Below are 19,362 nucleotides of genomic sequence, written 5' to 3' on the forward strand. Positions count from 1 at the left end.
TGGGCAGGAAGAGGGTATGTTAGGGCGGGTAGAGGGCACGACCAGGCTCTCCTATGTCCTGGCAATCCTGTGCCCCCCTGAATAGGGGAGTGCAAGCACTGATGCAGGGATGAATTTGCCCCTAGTTCCTCTGGCCGTATCAGGATGTGTGGGGTGACTAGCAAAGTGGGGCTGCCACTCAGAGCTTTCCCCCTTGATACAGTTGAAACTGAACAGTGTTGCGCCATGTAACTCTGGCCCCAGTTCCACAAGCCCCCCCCAACACACATACATAGGGGCCAAGAAACCAGGCTCATCCCTTGCTTAAAAAAACCTAACCCCCCCACCCTTTTTTTTTTTTGGTGCTCAGTAAAAACAGATTTTAACTCCCTCCCCGGCACAGGGTGCAGGCAGCGTGGGGAGGTCGGAGGGAGTAGGCTGAGGTGTTGGGGATGGGGCTGTGGTGGAAGAGCGGAGGAAATGAAAATGGGTGGAAGAAACTGTGGACCCAAGGTAAGCACCGCAAAAGGAGCAAAGAGCCCAGCTGACTTGGAAATGCCCCTGGGAAGCCCGGTGGGCTCCAGAATGTGCCAGCAGCTTGCCAGAAGCCCAAGCTAAGATCAAGGCTCATGGCGCTGTACAAACACATTGCGAAGGCCGACCCCGTCCCACGCACCTTACAGCCTAATCAGAGGAGGCACAGAGAAGTGAAGCACTTGAACCAAGCTCACACACATTGGCCAATGGCAGAGCTGGGACTAGACCCCAAGTCCCCCGAGTTCAAGAGCAGTGTCCTACCCCCTAGGTCATGCTGCCTCTCTAGCACTTCCTACATTGAGATGTGAAGGGTCTGAGCCTCTGCTGGACTTGTAAGTGCTTGACAAAGGCTCCTCTTTTCGGCTGCAGCATTTGGGGCTCCGAGTCAGTAACAAGCCCTGGTGAGGAGCAGATCAAGGAGCAATGTTACTGGTACCGAATAGGGACCTTAAATAATACTTTGTGAGGGATGGGGGTGGTGTGGGGGTCTGGGGTTATAGAGACAGGAGGGAGGTGGGAGCTGTGACGGGATAGGGGGAGAATGGTGAGCTAATCCAAGTGAAGAAAACAAGGGCCATACTGGGTCAAACCAATGGTCCAGCCAGCCCGCTATCCTGTCTCTGACAAGTGGCCAGTGCCAGATGATTAAAAGGGAATGAACAACACAGGGCAATCTGAGTGATCCATCCCATCATCCAGCCCCATCCTCTGGCCGTCAGAGATTTAGGGACACCCAGAGCGTGGGGTTGTGTCCTTGCCCATCTTAGCTAATAGCCATTGGTGGGCCTGTCCCCCATGAACTTACCTAATTCTTTTTTTGAACCCAGTTTATTTTTGGTGTGCGCAGGGATGAGAGAGAGGAATGGAGAGTGGGGGAGAGTTAAGCCCTGTTCCTGCAAATGGATCATCAGTGACTGAGGATGCATTGAGCTGCCTGTGCAGAACGACTTGCAGTACCGGGGGGCCTAAGACCATAGACGGGTGGAGAAGATGGTTGATGGAAAAGGAAACATAAAGGGGCAATCAGAGGAGACGGGTCAGTGTCACTTCAGGTCATAATCCGCATCTCGCTAACATGGCTTGAGTTGAAGGCAACAAGGCTGCAAATGCCGTGGGGGGATGTGCTCATGAACCACAGCGAGGGTGACCAGATAGCAAGTGTGAACAATCGGGACGGGGAGGGGGGGTAGCAGGGACGTTTATGAAACAAAGTCTCGAATATCGGGGCGGTGCCTATAAAATCGGGTCAGCTGGTCACCCTAGCCACAGTGAGGGGCTGGACGGGGGAAACCAGAGGGCAGGCTAAGCCCCACCCCACCGACAGCGCCTGTCCCAACCAACATCAGGCCCAGCTCCAGGGGGAAGGCTAGGGGAAGCAAAGGGCTGGCCCTGGGACAGGGACTCAGGAGGGGGCGGGGCTGATGAGAGAAGGGGTGGGGCCTAGGCCTGTCAGGGGGCGCGGCCTATGGGAGACAGGGCGGGGCAACATGAGGCCGGAATAGGGGGTGCGGCCTAGGGAAGGGGGCGCGGCCTATTGGAAGTCGGGGCCGACGTAGGGCGAGTGGCGTAGATAGGGGGTGGGGCCTATGGAAGTCGGGGCCAACGCGGCTCGAGGGACGCAGCGGAGGGGCGCGGCCTCAGGCGGGAAGGGGTGGGGGCGTGGCCGGGAGCGCGGCCTGAGGCGGGAGGGAACGGGGGCGAAGGGGGCGTGGCCGGCGGCGGAAGTGAGGGGGCGTGGCCGGCGGCAGTGCCCCCCCCCCGCTGAGGGAGAGGGGAGGCGGCGGCGGCGGCGGCGGCGGGTCCCGGGGGGCGGGGGAGGCGCCGCCCCGAGCCGGGCGGGCGGGATGCGGCGAGCCGAGCTCCGGGACGAGGGGGAAGCGGCGGCGGCGGCGGCCTCGTACCGGGTGCTCAGCCGCCTGCTGGGCTATGGGGCCGGGCCGCAGCCGGGCGGCGGCGGCAAGGGCCCCGCTGAGGAGGGCGGCGCGGCCGGGGGGCCGCCGCCGCTGAGGGGCTCCCGCCCGCCGCCGCAGCTCATGGTGTTCCGCAACGTGGGGCGGCCGGGCGAAGCGGGCGGCGGCGGGCCCGGCCCCTCGGAGCTGCTCTGCCCGCGGCACCGCTGCGCCCTGGAGCCCTCGGGGGAGCCGGGCTGGGGGGCGCTGCCGCCGGCCGGGCTGGAGCTGCAGCTGGCGGCGCTGGAGCTGCAGCGCGGGAAGGCGCCCGGCGGCGGCGGCGGCGGCTGCCCCTGCCTCCGCCTGCTGCCCGCGCCGGGCGGCCCGGCCGCCGAGGAGACCAGCGACGCGCTGCTGGTGCTGGAGGCGCTGGAGCCCGACGAGGCCGAGAGCTGCGCCCAGGAGGGGCCGGGCAGCCCGGGCCGGGCCGTGGGCGGGAGGCCGGGGGGCCGGGCCCAGCCGCCGGCCGCCGCCGCCGCGCCCCCCGGCGCTCGGAAGGGCTCGCTCAAAATCCGCCTCAGCCGCTTCTTCCGCACCAAGAGCTGCAGCGGCGCCTCGGCCGGGGGGGAGCCCGCCGCCGCCGCCGGCAGGAGGCGCTCCGGGGAGCTGCCCGCCTCGGCCGGGAGCCTGACCGACGTGTCCAGCCCCCGGGGCCGGGAGCGGGACGCGGCCAGGTAAGGGGGCGGGCGGGCTTACCGCAGAGGGGTGCGAGGCGCTGGGCGCCCAAGGCGTCAGGGAGCCGAGGGGCCGTGGTCGTGCAGCGTCCTGCTGACAGCTGGGAGGGAGCAAGGCCTTTGGGGGGGGGGGATGCCCCCCCTTCTTGTTCTTGATGCACTGGGGTGGGGGGGGGGTTGTGTTTTCCATGCAAGGCTCTGCGTGGGCTTGTGGGTGCAGCTGTGAGGAGTCCGGAGCTGGGGGCAGGTGTGAGAAGCAACAGCCTGGGCTCGGCCTAAGGGTATGGGGCATGAGGGCAGGGTGCAGGCCCTGCCCTATGCTCTTTGTGCAAGGGTCCAGAGAAGCCATATTGGGGAGGTGTGTGTGCGCCAGGGTATACGCCCCCAATGCCAGGGAGGCAGAGGGATGGGGAGGCTGCCTGCCATCGTATGTGCTTTCAGTGTAAGGGGGGGGGGTGAGGTGGGTATGGGAGATGGCAAGTGCGTGCCATGGTGTGAGGCAGAAGGATGCTTTAGTGTCCATTCACAAGAAGGGGCATGGGGTAGGCTGTAGGATATGTTCCTGTCATTTACGGGAGGAGGTTGGCATGCCTGTTCAGCTCCATGGACAGGCATGCGGCAGGAGTGTGTTCTCGGCACAAAGGTCCAAGGAGGGCATGGGTTATGCATATCCAATGTAGTGCTTGTTGCTGTTCAGTCCCTCCTCTGAGGGGGCTCATCATTCCCACCAACACAGCTCAGGCACATCAAATGTAGGTGTAAGCAGGAATACACTCTCAGCAATGCTTTGGGAGCAGCACCTGGGAGGGAATAGCTGGTAAATGTCCAGGAGCATGAGCCATGGGGTTTTGGGTTCTTGCTTTGTTGTAGTATCTGGTGTATGCACCCGCAGGGCAGAACTTCTTAGCTGAGGAAGGCTTTAGTTCATCAGGCCATTGATTACTGCTAGAGCTTTCTAACGCCAGCTCTTAGGTTAGTGACGGCAGTCATGGCATGCCTTTAAAAAAAAAAAAAAAACCAAACTTGACAGTGGCTAGGCTTGGAGTGTGCTGAGACCACAGTCTGTTGTGCTGCCTATACTAGTGGTCTCCAAACTTTTTGGATCACACACCCCCAGGGCCAGCTCTAGGGAAGCAAAAAAAAAAAAGGAAAGAAAGAGCTGCTGCTGCCGTGCCAATGAAGACGGAGCGGAGAAGAGCTGAGCTGCCGTGCACCCCCAGGATGCTCTTGCGCGCACCCCACTTTGGAGACCACTCGCCTTTCCTGGCTCATTGTTTCCTCCCCCCATCTATTTGTCTTTGTCCATTTGCTGTCTCTTGTCTTGTACTTGGATTGACAAGGTGGGAGAGGTGATATCTTTTATTGGACCAACTTCCATTGGTAAGAGAGACCAGCTTTGGAGCTACACCGAGCTCTTTTTCGGGTCTGGGAAGGATAGTCCTCGCGTCCCAGCTAAATATGAAGTGGAACAGGGTGTTTAGCATAAGCTGTTAGCGCACATTCTAAGCAACCATTCAAGGTAGAGTGGCCCGTTAACGCCAACTAAATGAACCCCCCTCTTTTTGTCCTAAAATTAGGAAGCACTAGTATCCCAATCTAAATTTTACTGTAGACTTGGTGATACTAGCAGTGCTGCTGTCTCTATCAGCTGGTGACTTTAGGGTTTTGAACCCGTGTTTGAACTGTTCTGTTCTGTTTGTTCCTGGGACGCTAAAGTCAGCACCTATCTCATGAGCCATTGATTAAAAGAATTGTGGAGCTGATCGATGTTATCCAAAGAGCAACCATATGAGCCTTATGTTCTCCTGGGCCACTTCCAATATGACTTCGGCAATAATATTCAGCGCTGTAGTAGGAATAGTCACATGTGAGCTCTGCATACTCAGTGAACTTGTATTTGTTCCTTTGACAGGCATAAGTTAATAGGGACAAAAGGAAACTGCTTCAGCAGGAGGAGTGAAGTATTTGGGACCAAAAGGGGCTCATGTGGTGGCCTGTTATCTGCTCTCCATGTTACCATGTGGGCTTTGGAGTTCCAAGCTGCCATGGTGCTGCAGGGACTGCATGCTTGTTTCTGCAGCGGGGAATGCTGTAGTGGTGAGGTGACATTACTTGGCTTTTGTTGGTGGGGAGGCAGGGAGTGCCTTACTGAGATCTTAAGCAAGTTTCTGGTCAGCCCAGGAGCAGCATTTAATGGACCCTGGAAACAGTCTAGTCCTTGACCAGGAGAATTGATTGGTCTAATGTAAGTCCTTTGGGAAGAGAGGACATATGAAAGATGTAGTTTAAGAGTTTATGATGGGTGAGCAAGAAAATCCCCCAACATCTTAGGTGTGAGTAGCAAACAACCTTTGGAGAGTTGTGGTCCAGAGCACCAGTTTGTGGTAACTGTGCAGCCAATATGCCAAAAACCTTGCTCACCTTACTGATGTAGGCTGGGGGACTGAAATTACTGGCTTCTCCTAAATTGGGGATGTCATGAGTTAGCCTCTGAGATCATATAGCCTAAACTTCTTGGCTAAATTGCAGTGTCAACTTGTTACCACTTAAGGCTCAAACACATTGACCAGCATTAAGTACTGTTAATGCACTTCTGAGATGAGCCTTGGTGATTCTTTAGGTGTGGGAGCTCCATTTACCATAAATGAACCTTAGATGGCAGAGAGATTCCATTTGCTTGTAATGACACTATTTTGCTAATGTACTTGTTTATTTCCTCATTCCTTGTTCTTGTTGTTGACCAGAACTGGAAGTCTTTAGGATTTCCGAGAACTGAAATAAAGTGGCGTGAAATTATCAGTTACATATTAACAGATTTAGATCAAAAAGAACATACTGCCACATGGATTCTTCCTTTTGTAGGAGAATGTAATGGTCACTGCTCTTGCAATTTCCAACTCTTGCGCTCAGAAGCATGGGATTCTGTACGCATTAGGTAGTATTTTAACAAAGATTAGCTCAATGTGGTGAATCCAACTTCACAAGTCCCTTCAAAAGGGTCTAGATTTGAACCGTGCCTTCTGTTCACATGGGCACTTTTTCATGGAGCTCTTGTAAGGGATAGGAAAGAGGGCACATCACTGTTGTATTTTGTTCCCGTTCCCCTACTTGCCAGGAGGCTACATAGTCATGGAGCACCCATTGCTAGCTCCTAGAGAGTTTGGCTTTATGCCGTCTCGTGCCAGTGAAGAAGAGTAGGTTAGTCTGGGTTGCTGCCCAAGTCTGCAGCCTTATATGCCCAATCTGCTTCTGTGCAGATGTGGGAAGGAAGAAAGGCTGCTTTCAAGGAACCATGTGCTGCATTGCCCACGTTTGCGGGACCTGCTGTGCTGTAGCAATGGGGCACCACCACGGTTCTTACAGCTGCTTCTGCCCCCTCTTTTGTTGGTTTAACCTCCGCTCTGGGGTGTTATGGTGTCTTTTCTCCTTCTCCCAAGCTGCCTCAAAGTACAGAAAAATGTTTAGGATTCCTAACTTGTGTGCTGGGTACCCTTTCTCAACTTTCCCTTCCTCATGGCCAGCGGTGTTCTGTGCAGACTGTTGGTTCTTTGCCCTTGTCCTCACTAGGAGAAAAAGGGAATCTTCAACATTTGTGAAAAGCCTAGTGTAAACAAGGCAATTTATAGTTCTAACACATGTTAGCTGGTTGAAGTAAATCCTATGCTCTCCCTTTGGGTTTACCTCAGTCAGCTAATGAATGTTAATACTGCGGCATGCCTTGTCTGCACCAGGGTTTTAAGATTTGTTAGCTAACGTTAAAATCTTTTTTTAGTATGGACACGGCATTTAAAGTGAGCCACAGATGGCTGACCTGACCAAATTCTATCGCTACTCAGAGCTTTTGGGAAAAACCCGTTCCACGAAGACTAACTTTAGGACTGGGTTCGGAGGGGTAGCCATGTTAGTCTGGATCTGTAAAAGTGGCAAAGAGTCCTGTGGCACCTTATAGACTAACAGACATGCTGGAGTGTGAGCTTTCATGGGTCAATGCCCACTTTGTCAGATGCATGGGCCGAAGTGGGTATTCACCCACGAAAGCTCATGCTCCGATACGTCTGTTAGTCTATAAAGTGCCACAGGACTCTTTGCTGATTTTAGGACTGGGGAAGAGGCTGCAGCAATCTAAGGGGAATGCTTCTCCAGTTAGTTCAAAGTTGACTTTTGATCCAGTCAAAGGTTGCTATTCTTGGACTTGCGACTTAGCTTTCAGGCAGATTCCTGTCAGTATATCTGACTCCCAGCCCCTTCCTACATCCTTCCCAAAGAATTCCTGTTCTAAGATACTGACGCTAAGTACGTTTTGTCTCTGTATTGCAGAAAGCTGTTTACCCAGTGCAACTTTTTCTTAAATGTTACTGCTAAGCAGAATCCGCAGTATTTGAAGTTGCGGCCCAGGCAATCCATAGCATTCCGATTCCTTGAGGGACCATGTTACAACTCTGCTTAGTAAATGTAGCAAAAGTTGAAAGGAAAACTGACCCCATTATCTAAGATCAATAGTCCGTTCTGATGAACTGGGGTAGACTTTGACTGCAACTAAATATAGGAATACCTGTGGCAACATTCCTGCCTTTGGGCCTGAGCATTGATATTTAAATGCTGCAACACAGAAATTGCTCTCTGAAGCCATTGTGCACCACTGCTCTATTCACATTAAACGTGGGGATGCAGAGTTAGGCATGGATCCTGCAACTGCATCTGCACAGGCAGAGTCCCAGTGACTTCAGCAAGAGGCTGCCTGCATGGATCCAGTTGCAGGCGTGTGGCCCAAGTCTTGTAGCTGGTTTACAGTAGCTAGTTCACATATAGCATCTGCCCACCCAACACTCAAGGATCTGATCTTTACAGTCCCTTCTAACATTCCTTTATGCGTTCATATGCAGAAGATGCCACCTGACCCCAGTGAGGATGACTGGCTAGGACTTTGATCTAAGCCAGTTTAACTTACTACCATCTCTGCCTGTCTGGAACCAATTACAGAAACTGGAAATGGAAAAGACTTAAGTCACCTTGTCCTAACTTACTCCAGAACAATATGAGTTCTCATGGCTGTTGTCTCAGCTGCTATTGATTTGATGGACACCTGAACCTAAAACATTCTCCTCTGATCTCTAATGATTTAAAGATACCCCTGTCTGAGCCATGTCATCTGTGATATTTGACATGGCTCATCTGATGCTCAGGCTTGCCATTCATGCCATGTGAGCCGCTTGGAAATTCCATCACTAGCATTCTTTAGCAACTGCCACGTTCACCCTAATACCCACTTATGGCTCCCTCAGGACGCCTAGGGGATCTTCTGCAGTACTAAGCTAAACTGATGCAGCGGTGTTCTGTTGCCGGTCACACTTGATTACTATTAATATTTTCCACCATAATTTGGAGACTCTTGCTGTGCTTGAGGAGAAGAGGGAAAGGAAATGCTGGAAGAGATCATTTGAGTTTAAAAGTGAACTGTAGCAGAGTCCAGTCCTTGTGAATCACTTCTGGATCTGACCCGACCCCACTGCAGATCTAGAAGTGGGAAATAACACATGGTGCTTTTTTTTTACATGATTATAGAATGGTAGCGTAAAAATGTAGCCATTTTAGTAACAGCACAGAGAGGTCCAAGATGTTTCTACTCCTTGCTATTCTCATTCCTCTAGGAATAAAATATGGCTTTAATAATAGAGGTTTAATTCCAAACTATTTTGTTTTTAAGTGATTCCGTAAAAGTGATCAGTATCTAAATGGTGTTTCTCACTACTGTCCTTAATTGCAAAAATAGAACTAAATACTTCCTTCACACCTGTGCTAGCCCATCAGAGTCAATGAAGTTACTCAGGTATAAAGGAGAGCAGAATTTTGTATGCCCTGCAGAAAAGGCAGGATTATACTTGCATATTCTGCACTCTATCCGATTTTAATGTGTGGTGATACAAAACTGGAGCTTAGATTTCTGTGTTTCAATAACTTGGTTAAATTGATATCATGTTCAGCTTAACACTTTGCAGAAGATGGGAGAGGGCTAACTTTCTCTGAAACTGACCAGCTTCTTAAGAGGCTGGAGATAGGACAGCCAAGGGACAAAGGCACAACCTACTAGTGGATATAAGGGTAGCATTCAGATTGTGGAGAGCACTTCCTTCTTGCAAATCTAAAAATGGAGGTGGAGAAGAAAGCTCATGAGGAACCCAGTCAGCCTTGTAAAATCCCACTTGCCCAGGATGAGAGATTCTCTTGGATGGGCGAGTAAAATATTGGCGTTTCCATCATGGTAAAGATGGGAAAGAAAGGCTTATGTCAAGGCTGGTAAATCTTCATGTCCATGTTACAAGGCTGAATGTAGTAAAACATGTTTGTTTGGATGGCACTGCTCTTAAATTGTGAAGCCTGGCACTAAGTAATTGACTCATCCTGCCTGGGTAGAGATTTCTGGAGTAGTGTAGTGTAGGAGGGATAGCTCAATGGAGGGGGGAGGGATAGCTCAGTGGTTTGAGCATTGGCCTGCTAAACCTTGAGGGGGCCATTTAGGAACCTGGGGCAAAAATTGGGGGTTGGCCCTGCTTTGAGCAGGGGGTTGGACTAGATGACCTCCTGAGGTCCCTTCCAACCCTGAGATTCTATGATCTTTCAAGTGGCCAGCAGCTGGGTAGAGTCTTGTTAAGACAGTGCTCTGGTATTAGCTGGCTGTATGCGATACTGGGAGCTACCACTGTAGAGACATTTATTAGAATTCTGTAGCACGCTTTTAAGATCATGTCTTGTACAAAAGCCAAGATTCAGGCTTGATTTGCCTGGAAACACTCAAGTAGTAGCCATGTACTTCTTACCCCCCAGCATAGGAACTTTGTCTTGCAGCCTCTAGCATGAAACTACACTTCTGCAAAGCAAGCTTTAAACAGGCTAGTTTCTTTATTTGTTGTGGGACAAAAAACTGTTTCCTGTGAGGTTGTAGGCCAGCTGGCCTGCCTGCCGGAGGGTTATTTTTAAAAAACAGTCCATGGTCAGCATTGGCTGTGCTCAGATACCAATGTGGTTGGGCTCTCTAAATAGTACTTTCAAGTATAAAGCAAGGGATCAAGTTAGAGAATTCTGACCACTTTTTTAACTCTGTCGTTACTGTTGCAAGACCACCTCTTGCACAAAGAGCTAGATTTTTAGAAGAGAGCACGGGAAGGGAGACTTCTGAGTTTCAGTTCCCACCTCTGTAATGGACTTGGATCTTGAGCAAGTCACAGCTACTCTGCCTTCGTTTCTCCTATGTTAATTGGTGATAATACCCAACTGTGCAAAGCCCTTCAGGATCCTTCAGTGAAGGATACTGTACAGGCTAATTTTTACTGGGCAGGGGTCGTACATGGCTAAATTTGTAGGCCTCATACTAGGTAAATTTTGGAAAGGAAATTTTAATGGGAGTCCTCAGAGGTACGTTTTAGCTACATTTCCATGTAGCTGAATGGGCTGAGCAGCTTTTCCACGGTTCACCTCATCTCTCAAATTGTCTCAAGGAGGCTGTGTACCTCATGTGACGCTTGCATGTGGTGTGTGTCAACGCAGAGTTAACTGGTTTGGCATGCCCCATGTAACCTGTAACTCTGTCTTGATCATATGTGTTTCACTAGGGCATCTTGATGTAATGGCCAACCTAGGGAAAGAATTAGCTGCTCATAACACTGCCTCAGTTTTAAATAGGCTGCACGACTCAAGTTGGAGTATATTTGCTCTAACAGTCTAACTGACATTCCTCCTGAAATTAACTTGTTACTTATCAATTTAGAGATGTGGTATGAAGACTGAGACTTAGCTTTGTGTATTGGTTGTTGTACTTAAATTTTCTAAAGCGGGTGTTCTCATAAATGTTAAACTGCATTGCAAGTATAGTGACTAGGCTCAGTCAGCTTTTCAGCAGATGAAGCTGCAGTTTTGCCAGAGCTGAGAAAGAATTGCTACTTTCCTGTATTCATTCATTAGCTCTTTCTCTCTCTCAACAGGAAACCCCGATTGACAAGAACTCAAAGTGCCTTTTCTCCGGTTGCTTTCAGCCCCCTCTTCACAGGTAAGGATAGAAAGATTAAGTGAAACACTTTATTTTACACTTTTAGGTGTGTTACTCTTTAGATTTAATTACAGAGAATTAAAAGGCTTCCTTTCCATTCATCTATTAAGAGCTATTTAGTCCACCAGGAATTATAATCTCTCAACCCCCTAAAAGAAGAACCCAGTGTAAGGCTTGTCTGCACTGGAAAGTTAATGTGGATAAAGGTAGGGTGTGAATTTAAAGCACAGTAGCTGCTCCGTATTAAATGCCTGTGGGGGACACTCTCTTAACAAGAACAGTTAATCAGAAGCAAGTCTGTGTAGACCAGCCCTGAGGAACAACTCCTCCTCATTCTGCTTCATGTTTTTTTTTAATTTTCCGCTGTTGAGAGGGCAACGGAAGTCTGAACTGTGATTCTAGCACACACAGGGCTGTCTTCATTAGACATGCTGGTACTTGTAGCCACAGCAGGATACCCAGTGTGACCTACTATGTTTAAAAGCAGGAATCTTCACGCTGGTGCAAGCCACGCTTCTGTACTGGGTCTTGTACTAGTACCAGCCGCATCGGTGCAGATGTCACAGGACCCTGTCCTAGGCACTGTGCAATCACAGCAGTGTGTGTTCCTGCACCAACAAGCATAGTCACGTGGCTCTACTCAGTTGCTGTGCACAACTGAATCGAGAATCAAGGCCTGCTGTTAGAGAAGCTTGCAGTGAGCCAGCGTCTTATCCATTGGGTGCTGAGAAGGGTTGGTTAGATTCCTGTGTCTGTCCTGCCTGAGACTACCTCTCCCCATGACCCAGTGCTATGGTGGTATTAGGTGGGTGCTTGAGCTTGATCTCGGAGTGGAAAAGAGCAGACAGGTTGGAGGACATATTCTGTGTGAGGGGCCCCTTTGGAATGCTTCTTCCCAACTTGTTGGTCTGTAGTGGCCCAAATCCGTTTACTTTTAGGGGATGCTTCAAACCAGTGGGCTTTGCGTGGGCCTTGGTGGAGGGCTGAGGCAGTGCCTCAGTGCAATTGTCTGGGAATGTATGGTGGAAGAAGAGGGGCTGCTGGCTTTGGACTATGTAGACTGCAACTTCAGTATTGTGGTTTTAAGTGTTTCTTGGGATGCCCAGAGCTTTGATTGGTATGATGTTGAGATCAGATTGGCTGTAAATAAAAGCAAAGGGCTTCCTGCATATCCCATTTGCTTCTTGATTCAGGTGTCAATAGAAACCCAGCTAATATAGTAATAGGCGCATTGAAAGTACGGTACCTGGTGTCTGAAAGGAGGAGGAGTGCACACATACTGATGTCCCTTTATAGGGTTCTGGTCGACCTTTGTGCTGAGCAGTGACAGTGCCGAGAGCTGCCTACCTTGAAGGTCATTTCTTTACCTTGCCTTGAATGGGTAAATGAAGAATTCTGCCTCCTCCCAGCCTTTAGTTCTGGCAGAGTGAGTTGAGCTAACATCACAAACGGAGACTGGTGAGAATTCAAGCCATAGCTCTTCATCTTCTCCATTTCCTCGTGAATTGAGACCCCCCCGCCCCCAGAAGTCATTTTAATATTTTGGTAGCAGCACAAGCTTGGTTTTTTCCTGTAACATGCCTAGCTTCTTGTAGATGTGCATAATGTGCATTCATTCTGCAAACCAGAGACTGTCAAAGCTGACACTGCTAACACCAGCTCCTCAGCTGTTGCCAGTGTCCTGGGATCTTCAGTGTGTGTGTGTGTGTGAGAGAGAGAGAGAGAGAGAGAGAGCGCGCATATGTGGGAATACAAACCTTGTATAACCTTTTAAGAAATTAAAACTTTAATGGACTTCATCATAATGGGTTTTAAAGTAACTTTTCTCCAGAGAAACTGCAGAGAAGAAACTGGAAATGACTAAATTGATCACAAGTTTGAAATCACTTTAATTTTGCCAGTGAATGAATGTTGTGGCTGGTTTTGTAACTCAGGTTTTTCCGATTAGCTATTTAGAAGATTTTTTGTAACTTTGTTGAAACTTTCTGTAATCTGGAGACTGTCATCTCAAGACCTTTTCACTTACATAAGATCATGCCAACTTCCTCAAATGGTCTTGTGTCTGGATTATTGATATCTTTATCTGCTCACAGACATCAGGTTCTCTTATGCAAAACACTGGGTAGTTCATTTGCTGATTTAAATGGGACTTTTCCAAAAATTGACACTCACTAAGGATGACCTAATTAGAACCTGCTTGGACCAAGCTGCGTGGATCAAAGAGGGGCCTCATACCTGACTTGTCCAAAGGCCTTGGAAATCAAAGATAAGGGCAAGAAGCCTGCCTTGCCTTCCAGGTCAATAAGCTACCTATGGGGAGGCTTATGTTCAAGAATCTCCAAGACTCATCACCTTGGGGTGGGGAAGTCAGGACCTCAACTACCAGGCCACTCCTTCCTTTGCCAGTTTCTCCCTGCACCTGGAGGCCCATTAGCAGGAAATGCTGGATCCTTAATTAGCTAGCTTCTAGTCCAGAAGACTGAGAGCTGATGCATTTGCAGCCCCCCTTACGTTAAGTATTTTTATTCTGTCTTTTGTTTTACTTAGCTTTATTTTTAGGGGGTGGCAGTGAAAGTGTAGCTGTAGGCACGGAGGTGTGAGCCCCCACACGTGGAGAAGGCACCTGAAAGAGAGAAGCTACCCAAGTAAACCGCCTTCAATCTTGTTTCCTAAAATTATTCAGTGTGTTCTGTTTAAAAATCCACAGACTTGAGATTGCCATCTGTAATTTCTGGTAAACAAGAGTTGTCAAACTTCTGCTTATCCAGAGTTCTGTTAAGTGGGCTATCCTTTTTGTTCAGTGTTTACATAGTGCTTGGCTGGGCTCCTGAGTGCTACAATAGTGCAAGTATTACATCTTGAGAGGGCTTGAGAGAGTTAGCTGCCCACAAGAATTGAAATCGAAGGAAGGAAGCTGTATAATTGGCTCTGAGGTGGTGGTTCAGATGGTTCAGTTTCAGTATTAAGATATTTAACCAGCCGCAAGTTATGGATTTGATTGACTTTGAAATTGTTTAGCTGGAATTTATAACTACACAGACAGCCACCTGCTTAGAATCCTCTTTAGAATTTGAGGCTTGGTTATTTTTAGTATTTGATGTGAGTCCAATCCAATAGTGGGACTAACTTGTGGATTTGTCAGTTGGATTGCTTTAGTCTTAGTTTAGTTTAATAGTAGTAGTTTAGCTTTGGTGATGTTTCCTTGATTTTATTCAGACGTGTTTTAACACATGTATAAAAAGTCACACTACTTTCACTGGCAATGGGGGTCCAGAACCTTTGAGCACCTGGGTTGATACCAGCTAGGTAACCTAAAAGCCTGATCAGCTCTCCCAGTTATTTGGTTCAAGCAGGACGTTGATCTTAAGGGCTACTCCGCAGCAGTAAGCAGGTGTTTTAACCCAAAATCACTTGATTCTGTAGGCTGTTGGCGGGCAAACTCCCTTTGAAGTCAACAGGAGTGTTGTCTGTAAGACTTCTGGCAGGGATGGGTAACTTTAAGATGGTAGAGGGCCACAAAATCCTCTCAAACCCTTTGGCAGGCTGAGGTGTGTGACCTGGGGTTGGGTCCCGCACCTAGGAGGTGGCAGCCCCTGAGGGGGTGTTAGAGGGTGAGCCAGCCCCACACTTACCCTGAAGTGGTGACTCCTGTACCATGAGGCTGGGGCTGGTACCCCACTGTGGCCCATTAGCTCTCACCACAGCATCACCTGACCCACATGGCTACATGTAAAGGAGGCCCTCCCCCCATGATGCCTCATCCTGCCCCCTTCTTGGCCATTGCACCTGCCCCAAGCTGGGCTGTGGTGGGCCAAATAAAATGATTTGGCAGGCTGTTTGCAGCCTCTGGGCTACTAGATGCCCATCCCTGGCTTATTGAATCTGGCCTCAGGTACCAATGCATGAAATTGGCCTTTTAAACCACTTCGTGAGCATTAAAGCCATAGAGAACTTCAGGGGAGTCTTTGTCACGCTGTGGTGGTCAGCATCTGAATCTAGAAATCAGAAGTACCCACCGAAGCATATTGAGAGTTAATATCATGAGAGCAAGAACGTGATCAAAGAACTGCCACTGAAGTATTGCTGACTATCTTCCACTTGGGGTGGTCGGTGGGAAAATATCTTTTATAGCTAAAAACATGAATGTGTTATTAAGTCCAAAATTTGACCGTTTCATCAGATGTGCCTTGGGCTACTGGAGTCTTTCCATTTGTGTCTAGCAAATACCTAGGAGTGTGCATAAAATGCACGTTAGGAAGCATTGGCAAGAACTGGTTTGTTTAATGTAGCAAATAGAGTTTAAAAAAAGAAAACAAAACCCCTCCAGCTCCTTGCTTGGAACACCCTTCTGCAGTATGCCTCAGCCACCCAAACACACTGCCTGTTGGGTCAGCCTGGAAATCGTGCCTGTTAATAGCCTTCAAAATGACTGAGTCTGTTGTGTTATTGGAAGACTTTCTACTGTGTATGCTGAACTTAGGTTGGGTTCACTAGCATGCATCGGTATTTGCCATTTGCTCGCACTTGACTATTGCTTAGAGCCTGACCCTTGAGCTGCTGTGGCAGAGTTGTCTTAAAATCAGTGCAATGGGGAAATTCAACTTGAAAGTATTTAATGTGAGACTGAAGCAGAGGCCTCTGTCCTGTGTGGAAACTGGCCTCCAAAACTTTTTAAAGCCACCTCCTTGCTGCTTGACTCTGTCTTCCCTTTGCATGCTCTGGAGAAGGTGCAAACTCTTACCAGTCTCTCTCGATGAATCCTTCAGGTGAAACTGTGTCACTAGTGGATGTGGACATCTCCCAGCGAGGACTGACCTCGCCTCACCCTCCGACTCCTCCACCTCCACCACGGAGAAGCCTCAGCCTGCTAGGTACTCTACATACATCCCCCCTAGAATTTCCTTCCTGGTCATGTGTGTGTGGTTGTAAGTAGTAGGGACTGAATTATTTTTCCATTTTGGAGTACAATGCAGGCTCTTACAGGATCCCTTCCGATAAACTGATCTCTACTTCCCAAGCAAAGAATTTCTTCCAGTCCCATATCCAGTGCTGCTGCTGTGCATAGAACACTGTGAGGTGGGCCCTTTCTCCTGGGTTTAGCATGCTAACTGTACAGCACTCCCTGGCTTCTTGAAACTCAAACTTGCATGTCCCTTACGTGGCTGCATATTGCGCTGCCGTTAGACATTCAGAAACCTATTGATGTTCTTAATCTTGTATTGGCAGCCATGTTCTCCCTAAGTACCCAGTTTAGAAACTAACTTCTTGATTTGCAGGAGAGGTGGTGTATGTATCCAGGTGACAGAGAGACAAGTTCTGAGGTTACATCAATATCTGCTCTTCAGAGAAGCTAGTGAAAGACTGAGCTGTTGGCTAATGTTCCATCCGTTCCCGTCCCGCTCAGCGCTGTAGGCGGAGCTGGACACTGGGCTTGCTCTTGCTCCATTGGCAGGTGCTTGGCGATGTAGCAGCTCGCTTACTTTCCTATATTCTGAACCTCTCTTGCTTTTGTTCTCTTCTAGATGATATCAGTGGGACGCTGCCTACATCTGTTCTAGTGGGTCCGATGGGGTCTTCCCTGCAGTCTTTCCCTCTGCCTCCGCCTCCTCCACCCCATGCCCCAGGTCAGCTTAGTTTTAGTGGCAAGGCTGCGTTATGCAGAGATCTGGACTAATCTGTTTTGGCAAATGTCTGGCCTTACTGAAGTCTGTATTGCCTGTAAGAACGATAGCAAGGGTTGGGTGCTGGACCCTTAGCCGGTTCAGCTAATGCAAGATTGAGCTGGTCTTCTACCCATGTTGCTACATACTGGGACATGGTTGAGTCAGACCTCTAGGTTCCTTTTTAAACTATTGATTTGTACGTGCAGTGTGGCTGTCTGCATTGCTCATAATAGTCTAGGTACCCTCTTCCATTTGACAACTCTCAAATATCCACTTCCTCCCTTAGGTTCAGCAGAACTGGAATGTGCATGAATCACAGCCTCTAACCCTAAAATGGCTGCAGGATGCACTGCGTGGCCTAATAGGTGTCTTCTCTGATCACTGGGGCCTCTTGTCCGCTAGTGTTAGTGTAGTTCTGGGAATAGGGCTCAACACTTGCTCCCTAGGCTCAAAAGACGTCCTGTTTTGTAGCACTGGAGTAAAATCACACACAGGGCTCTGCAGCTACCTGGCTCTATCATTTAACCTTCCGTTTCCTATCTTCCCGTGTCTAATTTTTTAAGCTGTCAAATTTTAGGCCTAAGCTACTTTGACAACATCCCTTTCCAATCAGTTTTAAAAGCAGGTGAAAAGGCCTTGGCGTTTCCATGGACAGCCCTCTGAGGGGACACCGGTGAATAGCTGGTGAAGACAATGAATTAGTTGCCTTGGAGTTGCTACCCAGGTTTCCCCACTCTGTCCTCATTCCCAAGGACACTGTCCATCCATCAGTAAAGCTTCTTTTTTTATGCCATGGCTTCACTGCGCCTGCTTTGTCCTCGAGAATCCAGGGGCTGTTTGGGGAGGGCGGCTCTTATTCTTTGCAGTATTGCTTGTTAATGAGTGACTGTTGCCTGCCATTGTTGGTGGTTTCCCTGCAGATGCATTTCCCCGGATCGTGCCGTTCAGACCGACAGAGGCAGTGAACAGCCAGACCACCCAGCATCTTCAGTGTCCTCTCTACCGACCAGATGCAAGCAGCTTTGCAGCTAGCTTGCGAGAATTGGAAAAGGTAAGGGCTTCATGCTGGGTCTAGATCTGGGGTCACTCTTACAAGACCTCCAGTGGGCAAAGGCTCTCCATTGTTGGACTGTTTGTGGGTTAAGTCAGAAATCAGCCTTATGGGCTTCATTATTTCCCCCATATGGATTTGTAAGCGTGAGATGGGGATAGGACAAAAGGAAAGAGATGTTCCCCTAACAATAGCCCTGCCAGTGATAAATTCCTCACTTATATATCCCCACCAGCTTTAGAAGCACTTGGATGTAATCGGAAGAGGGGTAACGTCTTCCTTATTTGGGTAGCTTGCCTGTGTAAAGAGATGTTGCTTGTATGTGGTAGAAGGACATGATGGTCTTGTTTACTCTAGGAAATGGATTTATTGCTGTCAATGATTGTTGACCATGTCTCTTCCTGGACTAGTGATTAAACTGGTTTATCTGCTAGTATAGCTAGAACAAAATGGTTTAATGTGGTTTGACTTTCTGTCAGTGTGTCTGTCTGCTCTTAAGGTGTTCCCCAGCAGCAGGTTATGGGGGACCTGTGGCTGATACCTTTGGTCAGCATCAGATGATTTCCCAGAGTATGTTGGGTTGTTAATGGCAATTTATGCCAGGATGCTAAACTGCTCCTCTTGTGAAATACTAGCCTTGCCGAGGAAATGCTTCAGCACTACTTTTGCCAACAGCTACAGACAATGCTAAACTGTTAATTCTTCCTGGGAGTGCACTGGTGCTAGGATGGGGCAGAAAAGACTGACAGTTCTTCGAATCCCTTGATGGTTGAGTTAAGCTGTTTAGTACAGAGCTGTTAATGGGCAAGTGCCTTTCTGGCTTACCAGAAGTCTGAAGACCTTTTTGCACTCTCTACTGGTAGTGTGGTTGGTACTGGGGACCAATGAACTGGGAAGATGCGGAAATGAAGCTGAAGGGGAAACCAGATGGATCCTTCCTGGTACGAGACAGTTCCGACCCTCGTTACATCCTGAGCTTAAGCTTTCGATCACAGGGTATCACCCATCACACCAGAATGGAGCACTACAGAGGTAAGAGCAGCAAGGTTCTTGGAATGGTCTCATTCACTGGGATGTGGCTCTGGCCCCATCTGCTAATCAGCTCTGCGCTGCAACTCCATCTGTCTGTGTAGGAGCCCAGAACAATGCATTGTGGGTAGACCTGCTTGCAAAGGGGAAACTGAATGCAGCCATACCTTGCCCTCTGCTTCTATGCTAAACTGCAGACCTCAGTGAGGGTTCTGTAGTGGGTTGATCCCAGAGGCGCTAATGAAGGCCCTAAATGGAAATATTTGCTCTAATTCGTGTGTGATTGATTCTGTTAAAAAAACCAAAAACCCTTTCTACTCTCTCATGACAGGGAAGGCTAAATAAGGAGCCATTCACCTCATGAGTTGTCATAGCACACAGACCAGCCTAGGTTACCGCCGTGTCTGCGGACTGTTCTTGTCATAGTGATCACAGGCTT

At 49.1% G+C, this 19,362-nt stretch overlaps 1 protein-coding gene across 2 annotated transcripts in view; it reads left to right on the top strand.

Moving 5' to 3' along the window:
- The first annotated feature begins 2,308 nt into the window (after positions 1-2,308).
- Positions 2,309-19,362, top strand: part of SOCS7 (suppressor of cytokine signaling 7) — a 33,422-nt gene continuing 16,368 nt past the window's right edge. The window contains exons 1-6 of one of the 2 annotated variants that reach the window (XM_073326258.2): positions 2,309-3,139; positions 11,116-11,180; positions 15,947-16,051; positions 16,703-16,804; positions 17,764-17,894; positions 18,758-18,926. In XM_073326258.2, coding sequence (XP_073182359.2) covers positions 2,361-3,139; positions 11,116-11,180; positions 15,947-16,051; positions 16,703-16,804; positions 17,764-17,894; positions 18,758-18,926 — 1,351 coding nt within the window. In that variant the 5' untranslated portion in view covers positions 2,309-2,360. The remainder of the gene's footprint in view (positions 3,140-11,115; positions 11,181-15,946; positions 16,052-16,702; positions 16,805-17,763; positions 17,895-18,757; positions 18,927-19,362) is intronic. The other variant, XM_073326259.2, reaches the window with a different exon arrangement.

The sequence above is a fragment of the Lepidochelys kempii genome, chromosome 27 (genome assembly GCF_965140285.1).
Source record: "Lepidochelys kempii isolate rLepKem1 chromosome 27, rLepKem1.hap1, whole genome shotgun sequence".
Classification (NCBI taxonomy): Eukaryota; Metazoa; Chordata; order Testudines; family Cheloniidae; genus Lepidochelys; species Lepidochelys kempii.